The sequence below is a fragment of the Zalophus californianus genome, chromosome 4 (genome assembly GCF_009762305.2).
Source record: "Zalophus californianus isolate mZalCal1 chromosome 4, mZalCal1.pri.v2, whole genome shotgun sequence".
In the NCBI taxonomy this organism is placed as follows: Eukaryota; Metazoa; Chordata; class Mammalia; order Carnivora; family Otariidae; genus Zalophus; species Zalophus californianus.
The window spans coordinates 18,406,621-18,423,049 of record NC_045598.1 but is presented as its reverse complement, the minus strand read 5'-3'; the positions used below and the strand labels follow the sequence as shown (position 1 = coordinate 18,423,049).

Sequence of the window (16,429 nt, the reverse complement as noted above, 5' to 3'; positions counted from 1 at the left end):
ACCTTCATTCTAACTAGAGTTTTAAATAATGACAAGGACTGCAAAGTACATCTGAACTTCAGTAATTTGACAGGGACCACAAACACCTGCCCTGGTGACCCAGAGAGACAGCCAGGTGTAATCCCCGGGGAAATACTTTAAGGCACACACATGATTTTACATCTCTGTTTCCCTTGGTCTTGATCTTTATCACAACTAGCGTTTACTACTATTCTATTTAGCACAGTGTCTTACACAATAAATGCTCAGTAAATATTTCTTTGCCTTGTATAGAAATAACCAGGTGATCACACAGCAGAATCTGACAACGTAAGTCAATGTAGCAAACTCCAATTCAAAGTTACCTGCTACATTTTTGAATTTTTATACAGTCACCAAAAAAAAAAAAAAAAGAAAAAATTCTTCTTTCTCATATGCCTCAATTTTAAGACATAATTTTCCATTTTGTTAACTCGAGGGTATTCCACCTGTTGCCTAAATAGCTTTAAGTTATACTGTTCGGGGTTCCTAGTCATATACCAGATTAAAAAAAAAAAAATTTTTATAGACAAAGAAAGTGCTATCTTAGTACACAGAGAATACCCGGTCTAATGGTGATGTCACACCACATCCTGCAGGCCTACCTTGACAATGTGCAGTTTGGGAAGCAGGTTGCAATCAGCTAATGTCATTTCATTGCCATCCAGAAATTTACGTGTAGAAAACTTAATGTCCTCCATACTGTTCTCATCAATTTCATCAGGGAGGGGAGAATTCAGATATTCATCCAGTTTCTGTAGGGTTTTCAAGAGACCCCTCTCCAATGCTGAAAGAAAGATGGGGATACTGTAAGAAGGAAAACCACCAAAGCCCCGAAGTAGAAGCATTACTCTTTCGGTCAATAACTATTTTATCAACTGCTTACTCTGACACGAAGCACTGTAGAACAGGACAGACAAGGTTCCTGCTCTCCTGAAGCTTATTTACATGGGGCAAGGGATGAGACAAATAGGTACATTTGTTCAGGTAAGTACAGAAATGAGCATGACCGTTTCAGAAACTGGAATCTGTAAAAACTCAATAACTAAATGTCCCACTTACAAACACACTATGGCCCAATACAGTGGATGTTTAAACTAGAAAAATTAGTGAGAAAAGGCAAACCTATTAATTCAAGTCTAGGGAAGAAAATCTTGCCAAGACAGAGATTCTTGCCCTGAATTTTAATGCCTGTTTCCCCGGGAATATTTGGATTTATCACCAAGAAACACGTTAAGATACTCTGATACAGACAATCCAAGCAGAAAGCCTGAAGTTTTTGCACTATCTTGTAATACACTAGAAGTCAAGAATAGCACTATTTTATAAAACACGGAAAACACAGACGTCAGATTAGAGAGTTCAATTTATAAAAGTGAATCAGGGGGCTCTTCACCCCAATAGATTAAGATGTTATGACTGTTCCAATTCAGAGACGAGTGGGACAGAGCCATCCCTGTATATCTGGAAAGTCAAGGTTAGTGACCTTTAGCAGAGGGGGTGGGAATGTTGTTCGATACGGAGTACCAGCAGACCAGTCTTCTGCTATCCCTTATCCTTTACCTTCCCAGGCCGCCTTCACCCCCCACCCCCCGAATGCACAAGCTCACACTGGTGACCACAGTGCTTGGCCATAAAAGAAAGCTACATATCATGAGGTGACAACCAATACAGTTATAAGTTTGAATAAATTTGGTGCCATTAGAGAAAAAGACAAAAGTTTTATATGCTGCATATTAGATATTTCACCAGATATTAGATATTTCACCAGCAACGTAAGTTATGTCCTAACCCAAAACCTCTTCTTCCAAATTGCTCCCACCCACTCATCCCTTGGCCGCCCCCCTCCCCTGCAGTGCAGACAACAGACGGCAGATAAGGGGCTAGATAAGGGGCTGTGGGTATAAAAAGGAATAAGTGGATTTTGGAGGTACTTAGGCGATAAAAACCAACAAAGCTTGGAAGCAAAACTGAATATGGAAAGAGGGTAGATGTTTTCAACAAAATACAGACGTGAGCCCCTACTACATGCCAACTCTTATTCTAAGCATCGTTAAATTCACTCTTGAACAAAGCAGTTGGAGTTTACATTTTGGGGAGTCGGCATAGTACAGAGAAACAGCCAACAAACGATTCCCAGGGTAAACGCTGGTATCATTTGCTGAAACACTGACCTGCCTAGAGAAGCAAGTTCAGGGGGCGGACAAGAGTTCAGTGCGTGCTGCCTTTGGGCTGGAGCAGTATGGCTGGGAATCCTGAGAACATAAATGAACACCAAAGCCACAGAGGCGAAGGACAGGCGGGGGGGCCCAGGGTAGCGCCCTAAGGAACATCATCCGTGGTGTTGTGCATGGCAGATCAGCCATTTTCGTTGTTATATGGCATTCCACTATATGTGTAAGAAATATTCATCCATCCTGTTAATGAGGTCTGTGTTGTTTCCGGTTTGAGGCTCATGACTAATCGTGGAACAAACATTCTCGGCCATATCTCTTTGGTGCACATTTGTTCATATTCCACTCAAAAATGGAGTTGTGGGTTACGGGGTATACCTGTGTTCAGGTTTAGTAGAAACTGCAATCAACTTGCCAAGTCCAACACAACAAAGAGCAGTGCAGAGACATCCCAGTGACTTCACGTCTTCAACACCACTCAGTGCCGTCAGTCTCTCCGGTTTTAGCCATTTGGGGGGATGACAAATTAGGTTTAACAGCTTTTCATATTTACCGACTATTTGGATATCCTCTTTTTGTAAAGTGCCGTTTGTTCATTTTTCATTGTACAGCCTGTCTTATTTGTAGGAGTTCTCTATAAATTACAGATGCAAACCTTTGTGTTTCTATGTATCACGTATACCTCCATCCTTTCCACTCCCTTAATGGTGACTTTTTATGAACAGAAGTTACTAAACCTAACGTCCAATTAATCTTGTTTCTTCCAAACTTCCAGTGCTTCATCCAGATTAAGAAACCTTACCTACCCCTAAATTATGAGGATATCCTCCACTATCTTCTAGGATAGTATCTTCTAGGATCTTCTAGAGAGGCGTATTATTTACCATTCACATTTATATCTACAATCCACTTAGAAATGGTTTTTGTGTAGGTATGAGATAGGGGTATTTTCTTGACTCCATATTCTGTTCCATTGTTCTGTCTGTCTATCCTAGTATTAATACCACACTGTTTTAACTACTATCCCTTTGTAAGTCTGGATATCAGGTAATATAAGTCTCTCTTCAAGATTATCTTGGCTATTCTTGGTTCCTTCCATTTCCCTAATAAACTTTAGAATTAGCATGTCAATTTACACACACGCGCGCATGCACAGAAAACCAGCTGGGCTTTTCAGTAATTTACAGATTCAACAGAACCCCAACTTGAGAACTGGCATCTTTACAATACTGAAGCTTCCAATCTATCAATACCATTTATTTAACTCTTTAAAACATCTCTTTCAGTATCTTATGTTTCCTGTGTAGAGGCTTTGACCATCTTTTATTGGATTTATTCCTAAATATCTGACTTTTTTTTAATATCTGACATTTTGATGGTGTATTTTTGCATGATTTCTATTGTTTGTTGCTAGCATGTAAAAACACAACTGATTCTTATAATGGCCTCATATCCAGTAACCTTGCTCTTTCATTTTTTTATTCTTACAGTTTATCTGTAGATTCCTTTGGATTTTCTATATACACAATTATATTGCTTAAGAATAATGACAAATTTGGGGCGCCTGGGTGGCTCAGTCGGTTAAGCAGCTGCTTCGGCTCAGGTCATGATCCTGCGGATCCTGGGATCGAGCCCCACATCCGCCTCCCTGCTCAGCAGAGAGAGCCTGCTTCTCCCTCTCCCTCTGCCTACTTGTGCTCTCTATCTCTCTGTCAAATAAATAAAATCTTTAAAAAAAAAAAAGAATAATGACAAATTTGTTCCTTCCTTTACAATTCTCATACCTTTTATTTCTTTTTCTTGCCCTATTGTACTGGCCAAGACCTTCACTACAATGCTGAATAGAAGTGGTGATAGGGAGCACCACTTCCTAGTCCCAGTCTCAAAGGAAATTGAAATTTCACTAGTTCCCTATTACATTTGATATTTGCTATAGCTTTTTTGGTAGATTCTTTCTGCCAAACTAAGGCAGTTCCCTGCTATATCTAGTTTAAGACAAAAAAAAAATATATATATATATATATATATATCATTTTACCATAAGTATCAAATTTTATCAAGTACTTTTCTGCTTCTATTGAAGTTATTTTTCTCCTTTATGCTATTAATTTATACAGATATTTTAATGTTTAAACAATCTTCTGTTCCTGACTTAAACCCCACTCGGTTGTGTGTATTATCTTTTCTCATACTGCTGGATTAGATATATTTTATTTAGACTTTTGCATCTATGTTTAGGAGAATCTTTTGATGTTCTTGTGTGGTCTGAGTGTCAAGGTTGACCTCAAAAAGCAAGCGGGGAAGTATCTTCCTGTCTTCTGTTCCCTGCAAGACTATGTGCAACACCGGTGTTACTTCTTCCCCAAATGCTTAGAAGAGTGCATTCGTGCAGCTATCTGGATCTGGAATTTCTTTTTATGAAATGGTTTTTAATTACAGATATAAGACTATTCACATTTTATGCCCTCCTATAGTAATTCTGTTACACTATATAGACTTTCTGTAAATTTCACCGACAGTGTTTTCAAATTTGTAAGCATAAAAATTTTTATAATATCCTCTAAAAATCACCTCAACGTAAGATCCGTAACAATCTCCTTTTATTCCTAATATTGGTTATTGTTGCCTTTCTCACTTTTCTGGATTCTTATCAAGGATTTATCAATTTTATTTATTAGACTAACTTTTAGCCTCACTGACCCTCTGTCATGTTTGTTTCCTATTTCAAGGAAATCTGCTCGTTAGTATTTCCTTTCTTCTACTTTCTTGGGTTTAATTTGCTGATCTTTTTCTACCTAAACCCTCGAGGTGGAGACCGTCAGATTTCCAATCTTTTTTTTTTTTTTTTTAAAGATTTTATTTATTTATTTGACAGAGAGAGACACAACGAGAGAGGGAACATAAGCAGCGGGGAGTGGGAGAGGGAAGGAGCAGGCTTTCCGCTGAGCAGGGAGCCCGATGCAGGGCTCGATCCCAGGACCCTGGGATCATGACCTGAGCCAAAGGCAGACGCTTAATGACTGAGCCACCCAGGCGCCCCTCCAATCTTTTTTTCTAACATAAGCACTTAGAGGTATAAGTTTCCCTCTAAGCACATTGTTAGCCATATCACATAAATTTAGACCTGCTGTCTTAATTTTATTTTTCTTCAGCCCACAGATTACTAGAAATGTACTGCTAAGTTTTTTTTTTTAAAGATTTTATTTATTTATTTGAAAGAGAGAATGAGATATAGAGAGAGAGAGCATGAGGGTCAGAGGGAGAAGGAGACTCCCTGCTGAGCAGGGAGCCCGATGCGGAACTCGATCCCAGGACTCCAGGATCATGACCTGAGCCAAAGGCAGTCACTTAACCAACTGAGCCACCCAGGCGCCCTACTGCTAAGTTTTCAAAGATGTAGAAATTTTCTAGCTGCGATTTTTGTCACTGATCTCTAGCTTCTTTTCTTTACAGTCAGAAAAAAATATTCTGTATGATTTCAATTTGATTTTTTGGAAAATCAGATTTGTATATTTACGGTCAATTTTGATGAAGTGTTCTATGAGCATGTGAAAACCAAATGTATTATTCTGCAGTAGTTGGGGACAGTGTTCTATGTACATATCAGCGAGACTACACATGTTCACTGTGTTGTTCAATTCTGCTAGACTCTCTGTTAGTTTTTGGGTGATTCTAACAGTTACTAAGAGAGTGAGTTAAAATCTCCCACCAAGACTGTGGATTCGTTTATTTCTCTTTTAGTTCTGTGAATCTGACTTACATATTTCCAGGCTAGGTATATAGTAATACAAATTTAGAATCATTCTTTCAGGTAGATTAACCTTTTAAATCAGTTAGAAACATGCTTCATTATCTCTAGTTAGTGCCCCTTTCCTTAAAGTCTCCTTTGTCCAGCATTGGTCCAGCTTTGCCCCCTTCTTTTGGTTAGTATTTGCACTACTTTCCTTTCACCTTTCCTGAATACATGTGTGTGTTTCACGTATATGTGTGTATTCATTCTTGTACATAAAAGCAACATATCGTTGAGCCAGCTGGCAAATGAGGTCTTCAATTTGGAGTAGTTAAGTCATTTACACTGAATGTAATTACTACAAACTTTGGTTTGAATCTGTCATCATACATTTTGATTTCTACTTGTTCTGTGTTCTTCCATGTTCTCTTCTTTCTTGCTTCTTTTGGAGTAAGTTTTTAAAATCCATTATTCATCTCTCCCTCTATTAGTGTGTTGCACAGTCTTTTACTAGTCTTTGTTCCTGCTCACCACTTCCAGGATAATGCAAGGGCCTCAGAACACTCTGCCTTCACTACCTCCCTCCTGTCCTGAAGGCTGCTATTGTCATGTATATTCATCTGACAAATTTAATTTTTTTTAAAGATTTTATTTATTTATTTGAGAGAGAGAGAATGAGATAGAGAGAGAGAGCATGAGAGGGTCAGAGGGAGAAGCAGACTCCCTGCTGAGCAGGGTGCCCGATGCGGGACTTGATTCCGGGACTCCAGGATCATGACCTGAGCCAAAGGCAGTCGCTTAACCAACTGAGCCACCCAGGCGCCCCTCTGACATAGATTTTAAATTCCACAAGGCATTACTGTTATATACAAACAGTATTCATTTATACTTTTTTTATACTATATTTATATTTATACTACTTTTTGCTTTCCTTTCTTCTTGCGTCTCTTGGTGTTCATCTGAAATCATTTTCCTTCTGCCTGAAAAATTAAGTGTTTCTTTTACTGGGAGTCTACGGAGATAAGAACTCATTTTTTTAAAATGTCTATTTCACCATCACTTATTAAAATTCATAAATAAAAAATTAATGTCTTATTACATTCTTATAGTATTTTTTCAGCTGAAACACTTGGGGAATATATAATAGAATTAATTCTCAGAGCAGCCATGGGACATGGGAAGAGCAGATAATATCCTACTTTAAAGATACAGAAATGAAGGAGAATCTGCCTTATTCTGAACATCAAAGAAAAGAGACCTGACTGACATCTTAGAGAACGTGGGTGTGTTTTGAGCACTTGGAATTGTAAACTGAACGGTAAATTTTAGAGGTTCACGGAAAAGGCAATGAGAAAAAGCTGACCGGTTTAGCAAGTATATGAATCCAGGGCAATAAATATAAATGTCCTATCTTGAGGCAAAAACAAAACATTATTTGGATGTGCTTGCTTTTGCTCTTGGAGAGTATTTCACTACTTAGAGAATTTTAATTCACTTTTAGGTCTCTGAAGAGTTCTTAAGATTGTCTTCTGGATTCTACTGCTTCTATTGAGAATCAGAGCTCACTCCCGCTGCTTTTACCTTGAAGAGCTTTCTCTCTGCCACCTGTAAGATTGTCTGGTTCTCAGCAGGTGCCTATGGTACACACAGGTGTGGTTCTCTTTATATTTATTCTGCTTGGCTTGTGTAATGTTTGACTCCATGGCTTGTTATCTTTCATCGGTTTTGGAAAATTCTTGGCCATTACCTCTAACTATACCTTTGGCTCCAGCTTCCCCTCTCCCCCTGGGACTCCAGTTACACATACATCAACCTCGTTTCATTGTGTTCCACAAGTCTCACACTCTTTCCTCTGTTTTTATTTTTCCTTTTGTCTCTGTGCTTCCATTAGTTATTTCCTTCTGACCTATCTTCCAGTTGTCATTGCCTAATCTGTTCGATTCATACACTGAATTCATAATTTCAGAGATTGTATTTTTAAATTCTAGAACTTCCATTTGGTTTTTTATAATGTCCAGTTCTTAGCTGAAATTTCCCACGTTGTTCTTCTACCTTTGAATATCTATAATAAAGTTAAAGTCAGTATCTGATAACAGAGTACCTTGTAGTTTTTACCATGTTTTAAAAATATGTATTAGTGGAGTGCCTGGGTGGCTCAGTCGGTTAAGTGTCCAACACTTGATTTCAGCTCAGGTCATGATCTCAGGGTTGTGAGATGGAGCCCTTTGTTGGGCTCCATGCTGGGTGTGGCGCCTGCTTGAGATTCTCTCTCTCCCTTTGCCCCTCCCCACCCCTCCCCGCTCGTACTGTCTCTTAAAAAAAAAAAAAAAAAAGAAGTATTAGTTATGTTCAGTATCTTAATATTAGCACTGTTAGATTTTTAGAGCTGTTAAATTTTTAAACTCAGGGCTGGTTTATATTAAACTAAAAGTCTACTAAGTCATGAACCTCTTCCTTCTAATTCTTGTTATTAAGTCAATGCATTATTCTTGCTTCCCCAGCTGCACTCTATTTTCTTTGAAGGTAAAGTCTGTCTTGTGCTTCCTCTGTATATCCCCTAAAATTCGTGGCATTCTACCCAAGCACAAATTAAACATCTGATCAACATCTGCCACAGACTGAGAAAAGCCAATAATTAAATATAAAAGTTTGGAGTTTCTTAAATGTGTGGAGAAGGTTCAAAAGGAAACCAGGTGAACATGCAGAATAGACACTTTTAAAGTCAGATGAATGGAGATATTTGTATCTGACTGTTACATCTTTGTGGGAAGCTGAAAAGGAGGTAGGAACTACATATTGCTATAGAACATAAGAGCCATTTTAAAATGTAAAGAAAAATTGGTAAAATTTTTTACTTAGGTAAATATCAAACAAATTGGAATATATGTCTGTCAAGTGACAGATGACAAGATCAAGATCAAAGAACTACCTCTTTTATTAATAAAAGGTTACTCTAGCCATAGCCAGGATCAAACTAGTTTATTTCTTAGAGAAAACAGTTAAGCAGGAGGACACTGGAGCCCAGTAAACTAAAGCTGAGGAATTGAGTTCAACTGCAACTAAGGAGTGACAAGGAATCAAGCCATTTAAAATAAAAGGTCAAAAATACAAAAGCAATAGATATAACCTTTCATTGATTACATACAAGGTACTGATCATGCACATAGTCATAAAATGTTGAATTTATAAATTGACAAGAGAATGAAATGTGGGAAATAGCTTGGTTAGTAAGGAGTCCAGGGCAGGACAGAAAACTTTCCATGGTTGTACTTTAAAGGGGGTGGGGGGTGGCGAGAATGAAGGGACAGTAAATCTCAGGACTGTGAAAGAACCAACTTAAAGATTCCATATGCTTCCTATCAAAATCTGTGAATACAAGGGCACCTGGGTGGCTAGGTCGTTAGGCGTCTGCCTTCGGCTCGGGTCATGATCCCAGGGTCCTGGGATCGAGCCCATCCCTCTCCCACTCCCCCTGCTTGTGTTCCCTCTCTCGCTGTGTCTCTCTCTATCAAATAAATAAAATCTTTTTTAAAAAATCAGTGAATACAGAATAAATACACAGATATAAGACAGATAATAAGGACTTATTCTTTGATCAGATTACAATGAACAGAGCCATGGCCTCTACCAAAGATAATACTGTCTGAAGTCAAACACTGAAACAAAGTCTCAAATGGCACTTGAGGGGTATGGCAAGTTTATGATCTTCAACCTGCTCTAAATTCATCCTTTTCCTGAATTAGTTTTCAAATATATCCAATAGAAAAAATAAAGTATTCTAAATTTACAAGGTTTGAAACATACGATGCGTATAATCCTAGATGTAACACAAAGGCTAAAATTAAGAATCTGGTAAACATTAAAATTACTTTCTTTCTACAATTTTGGACCTGCAATGGAGCTGAACTGCTGTACCTCGCTAGAACGTTAATGATTTTTCATTAAGAATCTCAGAATAACGGGTATAGTAATGCAAAGAATGGTGAATTAGTTTCATTCAATTTTTATGTAACAACACGAGGAAGGCCAACAAAACAAAGAAAGACAGAGATGCCAAGAGGTATTAAAGAGCATCATTCAATAAACATAATGAAGTTTTGAAGACACACCACAAAGGAATCTGGTTAAGATCAAGAAAATGCCAAGACTAACCACTAGAAGGCAGTAGCAAGCTATGAGAAAGGAGGCCCTTGTCTTACCACTACCATTCCCTAACACCCCTGCTGTGGTAATGCTGGTATCTCTAAGAAGGTATTTGAAAAGCTCTCCAAAAAAATTAGTACTTAAATGTAATAGAGTCCATCTGATTAGTTTTAAATTAATTCTGAAAATCAAAACAACTTTTTTTTGCCTATGAAACTACAGCAAAATTTTAAAACTCTCTCTCTCTCTCTCTCTCTCTCTCTCACACACACACACACACACACACACACACACACACACACACACACACTCATACACCCATGCCAAGGTCAGAAGTATGGGGAAATGAATACTTTCACATTAGTGGGAATATAAACTGGTGTAGACTTTTGAGAAACAAAACCTTTTGACCTATTTGGAATCTAGCACAAGGACATTCCCTGGCAGCATTGTTTGTCACAATAAAAAAACTTCAGACAATCCAGATGACTATCAACAGGGAAACAGTTAAATAAAAATCCATATTATGGAACATTAAGTGATATTTCTAAAAAATAAGGTAGATCTATATTCTGATATGGAAGGACTTCTACCACATAATATGTGAAAAGAACGGATGGCAGAATGTAAATATACACATAAATACACACTCATATACAATGTCTGCAAAATTCCATAGAAAAAAGGGATGAATATTAACTGTTGGGGAAGAGCTCAAATGAGGTTAAGGGGCACTGAAATTTTATTAAATTTATTCCTAAACTATTTTAACTTTTTCAACAAGCATACATTACTCAATTACTTGTATAATTTGAGTAAATACAAGACAGAAAGCATTAAATTTAACATGACCATATTTGCTGTAGGAAAAGAATACAATTCACAGTGAAGAAAACCAAAATTATGAGCCCTTACAAGGATAAAACTGTATTTTAAAGCTACTGCTAATCTCAATAAAGGGTAATCTTACGCAAACAATTTTTAAAGGCCAATAGAAAATAGGGAGAGGTTAGGAGTATTTAAAAGATGACTGGGCACCCAGGTGGCTCAGTTGGTTAAGCCTCTGCCTTCAGCTCAGGTCATGATCCCAGGCTCACGGGATCGAGTCCCACATCGGGCTCCCTGCTCACTGAGGAGCCTGCTTCTCCCTCTCCCGCTTCCCCTGCTCGTGCTCTTTCTTTCTCTCAAATAAATAAATAAAATCTGGGGGTGCCTAGGTGGCTCAGTCGGTGAGGCATCTGCCTTCGCTCAGGTCATGATGCCGGGGTCCTGGAATCGAGCCCCACGTCAGGCTCCCCGCTCCACAGGGAGTCTGCTCCTCCCTCTGCTCCCCTGCTGTGCCGTCTCTCTCACACACAAATAAATTTTTTTTTTAAAAAACGGAGTATGTAAAGATGACAAAATACACATTTAGGTTCCATAGCTACAATGATGAACAACCATCCTCTGATTCCAAACACCTCCACAGAGAGAGAGAAAAAAAAGGAAGGGAGAACGGCAGGGAGGGAATTCTGAATAAAAAGGAACTAATTAGAACCTATAGATTCCTTGCCTCCACTTAAAAATAGGAACTTGGACATTATGAAATATGCCTTAGGACATATAAGGGCAGATTTCATCACTGCTAAATTCACTGAGCTCTTAAGAATATTATAAATACCAACACACTAATAAATTATCTATTAGTTACACTTGGGAGCTTAATAATTTATATAAATTAATGAAATCATAGAAGTGAAAAAAAAAAAGCAGATCTGGGACAAGTCATATCTAACCCATTCCCTTTTACAAAAGGAATTACCTATTAATTTCTTTTAATGCTTCAAAAGATTACACAAACTTACTCCCAATCAGTTTTGGGCATGTTACCAAAAGAATTCATTCATTCTTTGTTTTTTTTCTTTCTCCCCCCCTCCCTCTCTCTCTCTCTCTCTACCGTATTTCCCTTTATTTTACTCTTTAAACCCTATTTGTTTATTTTGTACCCCATCTAAGCACTGACCCTTCTCTTTCACTGGCCCAATACCACAGCATCTAGGCATCTAATTCCTTACTTAGAATTATGTCTTAAAATTGTCCAAACATACTGAATTTTGTAAAATATTTCATAGGCTGGTAAGACTAATCAAAACCTTGCCTACTCTGATTTACCATGTAAAATGACAAATCCATCTCTTTGTAAGCGGTTTATAATAAAGTTTGGGGGAAGAAGGAGCTGGAACACTCATTTCCAAGGCTGATTTAAGGCATTTTATTGCATTAAACTTCAACAAATCTACCTATACTCAGTAAGCTCCAAAGTGATTTGGAATATTGTTTTCTAAAGTCTCCTGGCAGTGACAGGCCCTGCGGGGAAAGTTGCTTGGCAACTGGAATTTTTATTTACCAATAGGTAATTTACTATAAAGCCTTCTAAGTTATACACTGTGTGATCCATTATATTGTTTGTCCCTATTGGTTATAACATTCTAAGGACAGTAAGCGTAGGTGGCTACTTAAGACAGTAATAAACTGATAGGAAAAAATAGAATACAAAGTTATACTTAAATGAGTCGCTTCCTCCCCTGTTCTCTCCCCTCTATCTCATCCCCAAAGCAATTGTTTGGTTTTGTTCTTTGTGGTTTGTTTTTTTTTTAAGCAAACATATTTTATTCCTCTCTCCTCCCCACCAAGTGTCAAAAGAAATTCAACCACCCTCCAGCTTCCAAAACTACACAGAGAAATAAAAACATTATGAATTCAACTCAGAGGGTTCAGGAACTATGGGCAAGAGCATCTGGATATAAAAGGATGATTTTGTGAAAAGAAGTCACCTGCAGGAAGGCAGGGTATGACAGAAAGGATACTGTCTGCGGATAGAAGGGGCTCCATCGTAACTGTTTGTTTAGCGTATGAAATGCTTAGACTGAAACATCAGTCAGGGAAAAAAGCCAATTACTTAGGAAAGTTGTCCCCAAACCAAGGCAGCTACTGGAACACACTGAAGAGCTGTAAGCCAGGCTTGGACACTACGGCTTTTTCCTTCTTCCCTCTGCTGCAGAAAAACATCACATGCAGCGAATACTATCCCAGAAACCCTTGAAATTCAATACTAGATTATAAAATGCCGCAATTTTAAAATTTAATAATTAAAAAAAATACTAACCTGAATAGCTTGGAACTCTGCCCACTGCAATCACATAAGGAAATCGGCAAGTGTTTCCATTTTTTAAAAGATGTTTATTCTTGCTTAACCAGCACTGATAATTTTTTTCCCTTTGGTTTTCTTGTTCATCTGCGGCCATAAACGTCTACCCAAAAGAACCGCACCCAAGCCACCAAACTGTCCAAAACCAGGATGGATCAAAGTGTCTTTAGGAGCTGGCATTCTTGTTACTGTAATTACTTTTAATCAAACACTAATGTTCTCTCTAGAGAGTTTTACTCAGAACGATGCTTAACATCTCAAAGAGAAGAAAAATTACTGAATGGTGTAGTTGAGACAAGGTTCATTAAACAGACCTCTTTCAAAGAGGCTTCCCTTCACCATACATAAGTTCGGTAAACAAAATAGTAAGATGGGGTCCTTTAACAAATAGAAGAAAGAGTTTGTATCTGCACTACCCTAAACAATTCTCACATGAAAACAGGACTTGAAACTAAAATCCCATTTTAGGATGCAGAGAAATTAGGAAACTGGGGAGTATAAATGCTCTGTTGGAGTAACTCCCGAAATTGCTCTTTAAGGATAATTATCACAAAAATCCACCCAGGCTGATTTTAGGCTACCAGAACCCAACAATAAACAAAAGATTTAGTAGTAATTTAAATGAAGTTGTATCAATCTATTCCAAACCACCACAACCACACCATTCATTGTTTCTGATGCACCATTAATTCTGTCTAGCTCCCCCTTCATGAAAACCATTCATTCAGTAAACACTGTGTCATACAACTACCATATGCTAGGCATTGTCCCATTAGCTTGAAACAGGAAAATAGCAATTTAAGGACTTACCCTGGTTTATCATCAAATCTCTAATCAACTTTGAAAGCCAGTTTTTAATACTTAATGGGAAGGTCTGGACTCCAAAATATTTATTTTAAATCACTGTCATAACAGGATTTTTGGATTTATTTGGGGGTTTTTTGGTTTGTTTATCTCCAGTGGTAATCTAATCATTTGGGTTTTTTGTTTTGTTTTGTTTTGTTTTTTTACCTTCATTAGCCTCTGGCCTTGAATTCTTGATATATGCAGAGAATTTGGCAAAGATGTCCATTCCGGCAGTATTTGATTCTGGGTGTTTTGGTGAAAGCTTCAAGTACCTAAGGGGGAAAAGTGAGAATGGATAATAGATACTCCAAAGATACATTAGCATACATTCTCTCCATCAACAAACCATTGTGCTAGCAGTTACTAGACATCTTTTAACAGTTATTACTCTAAGAAATGCCATCATCTGTTTTCTATGATATTTTTAAGATGTGTTTTTTTCCTTAGGAAACAAAGCTCTGCAGTGTTTTTGTTCGCATATTAATATTCTTGGCAGCCAAAGGGCATCTGCACTCCACCTCCATTTTATAAATTAGGATGCTTGGGGAAACAGTCTACTTGTTCAGAGGCATGTGCCAAGCCAATGGGCATCTTAGAAAGAGAAGTCTGGAGCAGCACTGTCCAAAAGAACTTTCTGTAATGATGAAAATATTCTATATCTGAATTTCCAATATGGTAACCATTAGTGAAGTGTGGCTGGCTATCTGAATATCAATGAACTGGTGTTATATAAAGTTAAAAATTCACTTCCACCATCGCACTAGCCACATTTCAACTATACAGCTTTCTCGAAACAGAAAAGCCAACCAGATCCTTGGTATGTGCCGTGCACCGAAGCACCCGGTGCGGCAGTACCACGGAACCCAGACGGCAGGGACAAGCAGGCATCCCGGTCATCCGCAGTAGTTTAAGGACAAAAACAGCAGGAAGCAGATCACTCACTTCAATCCCACACTTGGGATTTTCCAGAACCCCCCATGGGCTAGATTTTTTTTTTTTTAAAGATTTTATTTATTTATTTATTTGAGAGAGAGAGAATGAGAGATAGAGAGCACGAGAGGGAAGAGGGTCAGAGGGAGAAGTAGACTCCCCGCCGAGCAGGGAGCCCAACGCGGGACTCGATCCTGGGACTCCAGGATCATGACCTGAGCCGAAGGCAGTCGCTTAACCAACTGAGCCACCCAGGCACCCATCATGGACTAGATATTGTAAGGGTGGGACTGAGCACCGGAACAATAGGAGGTTGGGAATTTTGCTAACAAGTGCTCTCACAAAGTTTATCTGCTTTGAAAACGGACATTCATGACACACAGCTTTTTTTTTTTTCAACCACACAAATGTGTATTTTATATATTTAAATTCCAAACACACATACTCAGTGTCTATTTTTTCCTCAAATTGGGAAATACATGTGAGAAGGTTCAGCTCCTCCCTCTTCCCTTCAGCAGAGAGCTACACCCTCTGGGAGTTGGCTCCACAGGAATTCCGTCCATTAGCACCATTTTAGGGAAGACTCATCCACTTAAAGGCCCTGTAAAATTTCACTGGAAACTGGGCTTGGGGCAGTTAAGACTCTGGGGGAAAAAAAATCTTACATTAAACTAGTAATTTATATTTCTTCATGTATTTTAGGATGCTGTCTTGTCACTTCTTTAAAAATGAAGGTGTATTTTTAGAAAGAAATTTAGTTCAGTTGCAAGCTGTAGTGTCCTGTTAGCTTTTTTAGTCATATTTTTTTTACACGTGCAATTCTGAATTCAAGGAGAGAGAGATCTAAAAAACTGGACATAGGAGATTATAAAATACCTACTGAATACATACATGCTCAATTTATCTTCCCTTTTAATACCTCCCAATTTTTAAGCTTAAAGATTTCTCTTTTAAACAAAAATATTTAACATAATGAATTTTTCGGTGAACAATTATAGTAAATGAATTTCATGAGGTTATATATTATGTATACTATATTAATAATATATAGTTATATGTATATATATTTTTTTTTCCCTTTTTTCCTCTTAACTACAGAAAACTTTATCCTTTTTTTCCCCCTGCCTGGGCTAAAAGAGTTAATTCCAGGTTCAACATCCCTGAATTCCCCTTGACTATAAAAACAACCAGCCTCCAGTTTAAATGTTTTTACTGCTTGTAATACAGTAACTTCATTGACTCATTCCAAACAAAAAACAGCACAAGGAACATTAAGTGCCTCTTCAATACATCTATGTCTTCCTCTAGCCAAGTTTCCAAAATTATTCTTTTCCCCGACCAATATTTAGCTGTACCTACTTTTTCTAATGAAGTAAGGCTTGAAGGTAGGATTAAACTGCA

The 16,429-nt window shown here is 37.9% G+C and overlaps 1 protein-coding gene across 1 annotated transcript in view; it reads right to left on the bottom strand.

Annotated features, from left to right (window-relative positions):
• Window positions 1-16,429, bottom strand: part of CLIC4 (chloride intracellular channel 4) — a 72,171-nt gene that overhangs the window by 3,589 nt on the left and 52,153 nt on the right. The window contains exons 4-5 of the mRNA XM_027577692.2: window positions 14,264-14,370; window positions 624-805 (exon numbers count right to left, since the gene is read on the bottom strand). Of these exons, the coding sequence (XP_027433493.1) occupies window positions 624-805; window positions 14,264-14,370 (289 nt within the window). The remainder of the gene's footprint in view (window positions 1-623; window positions 806-14,263; window positions 14,371-16,429) is intronic.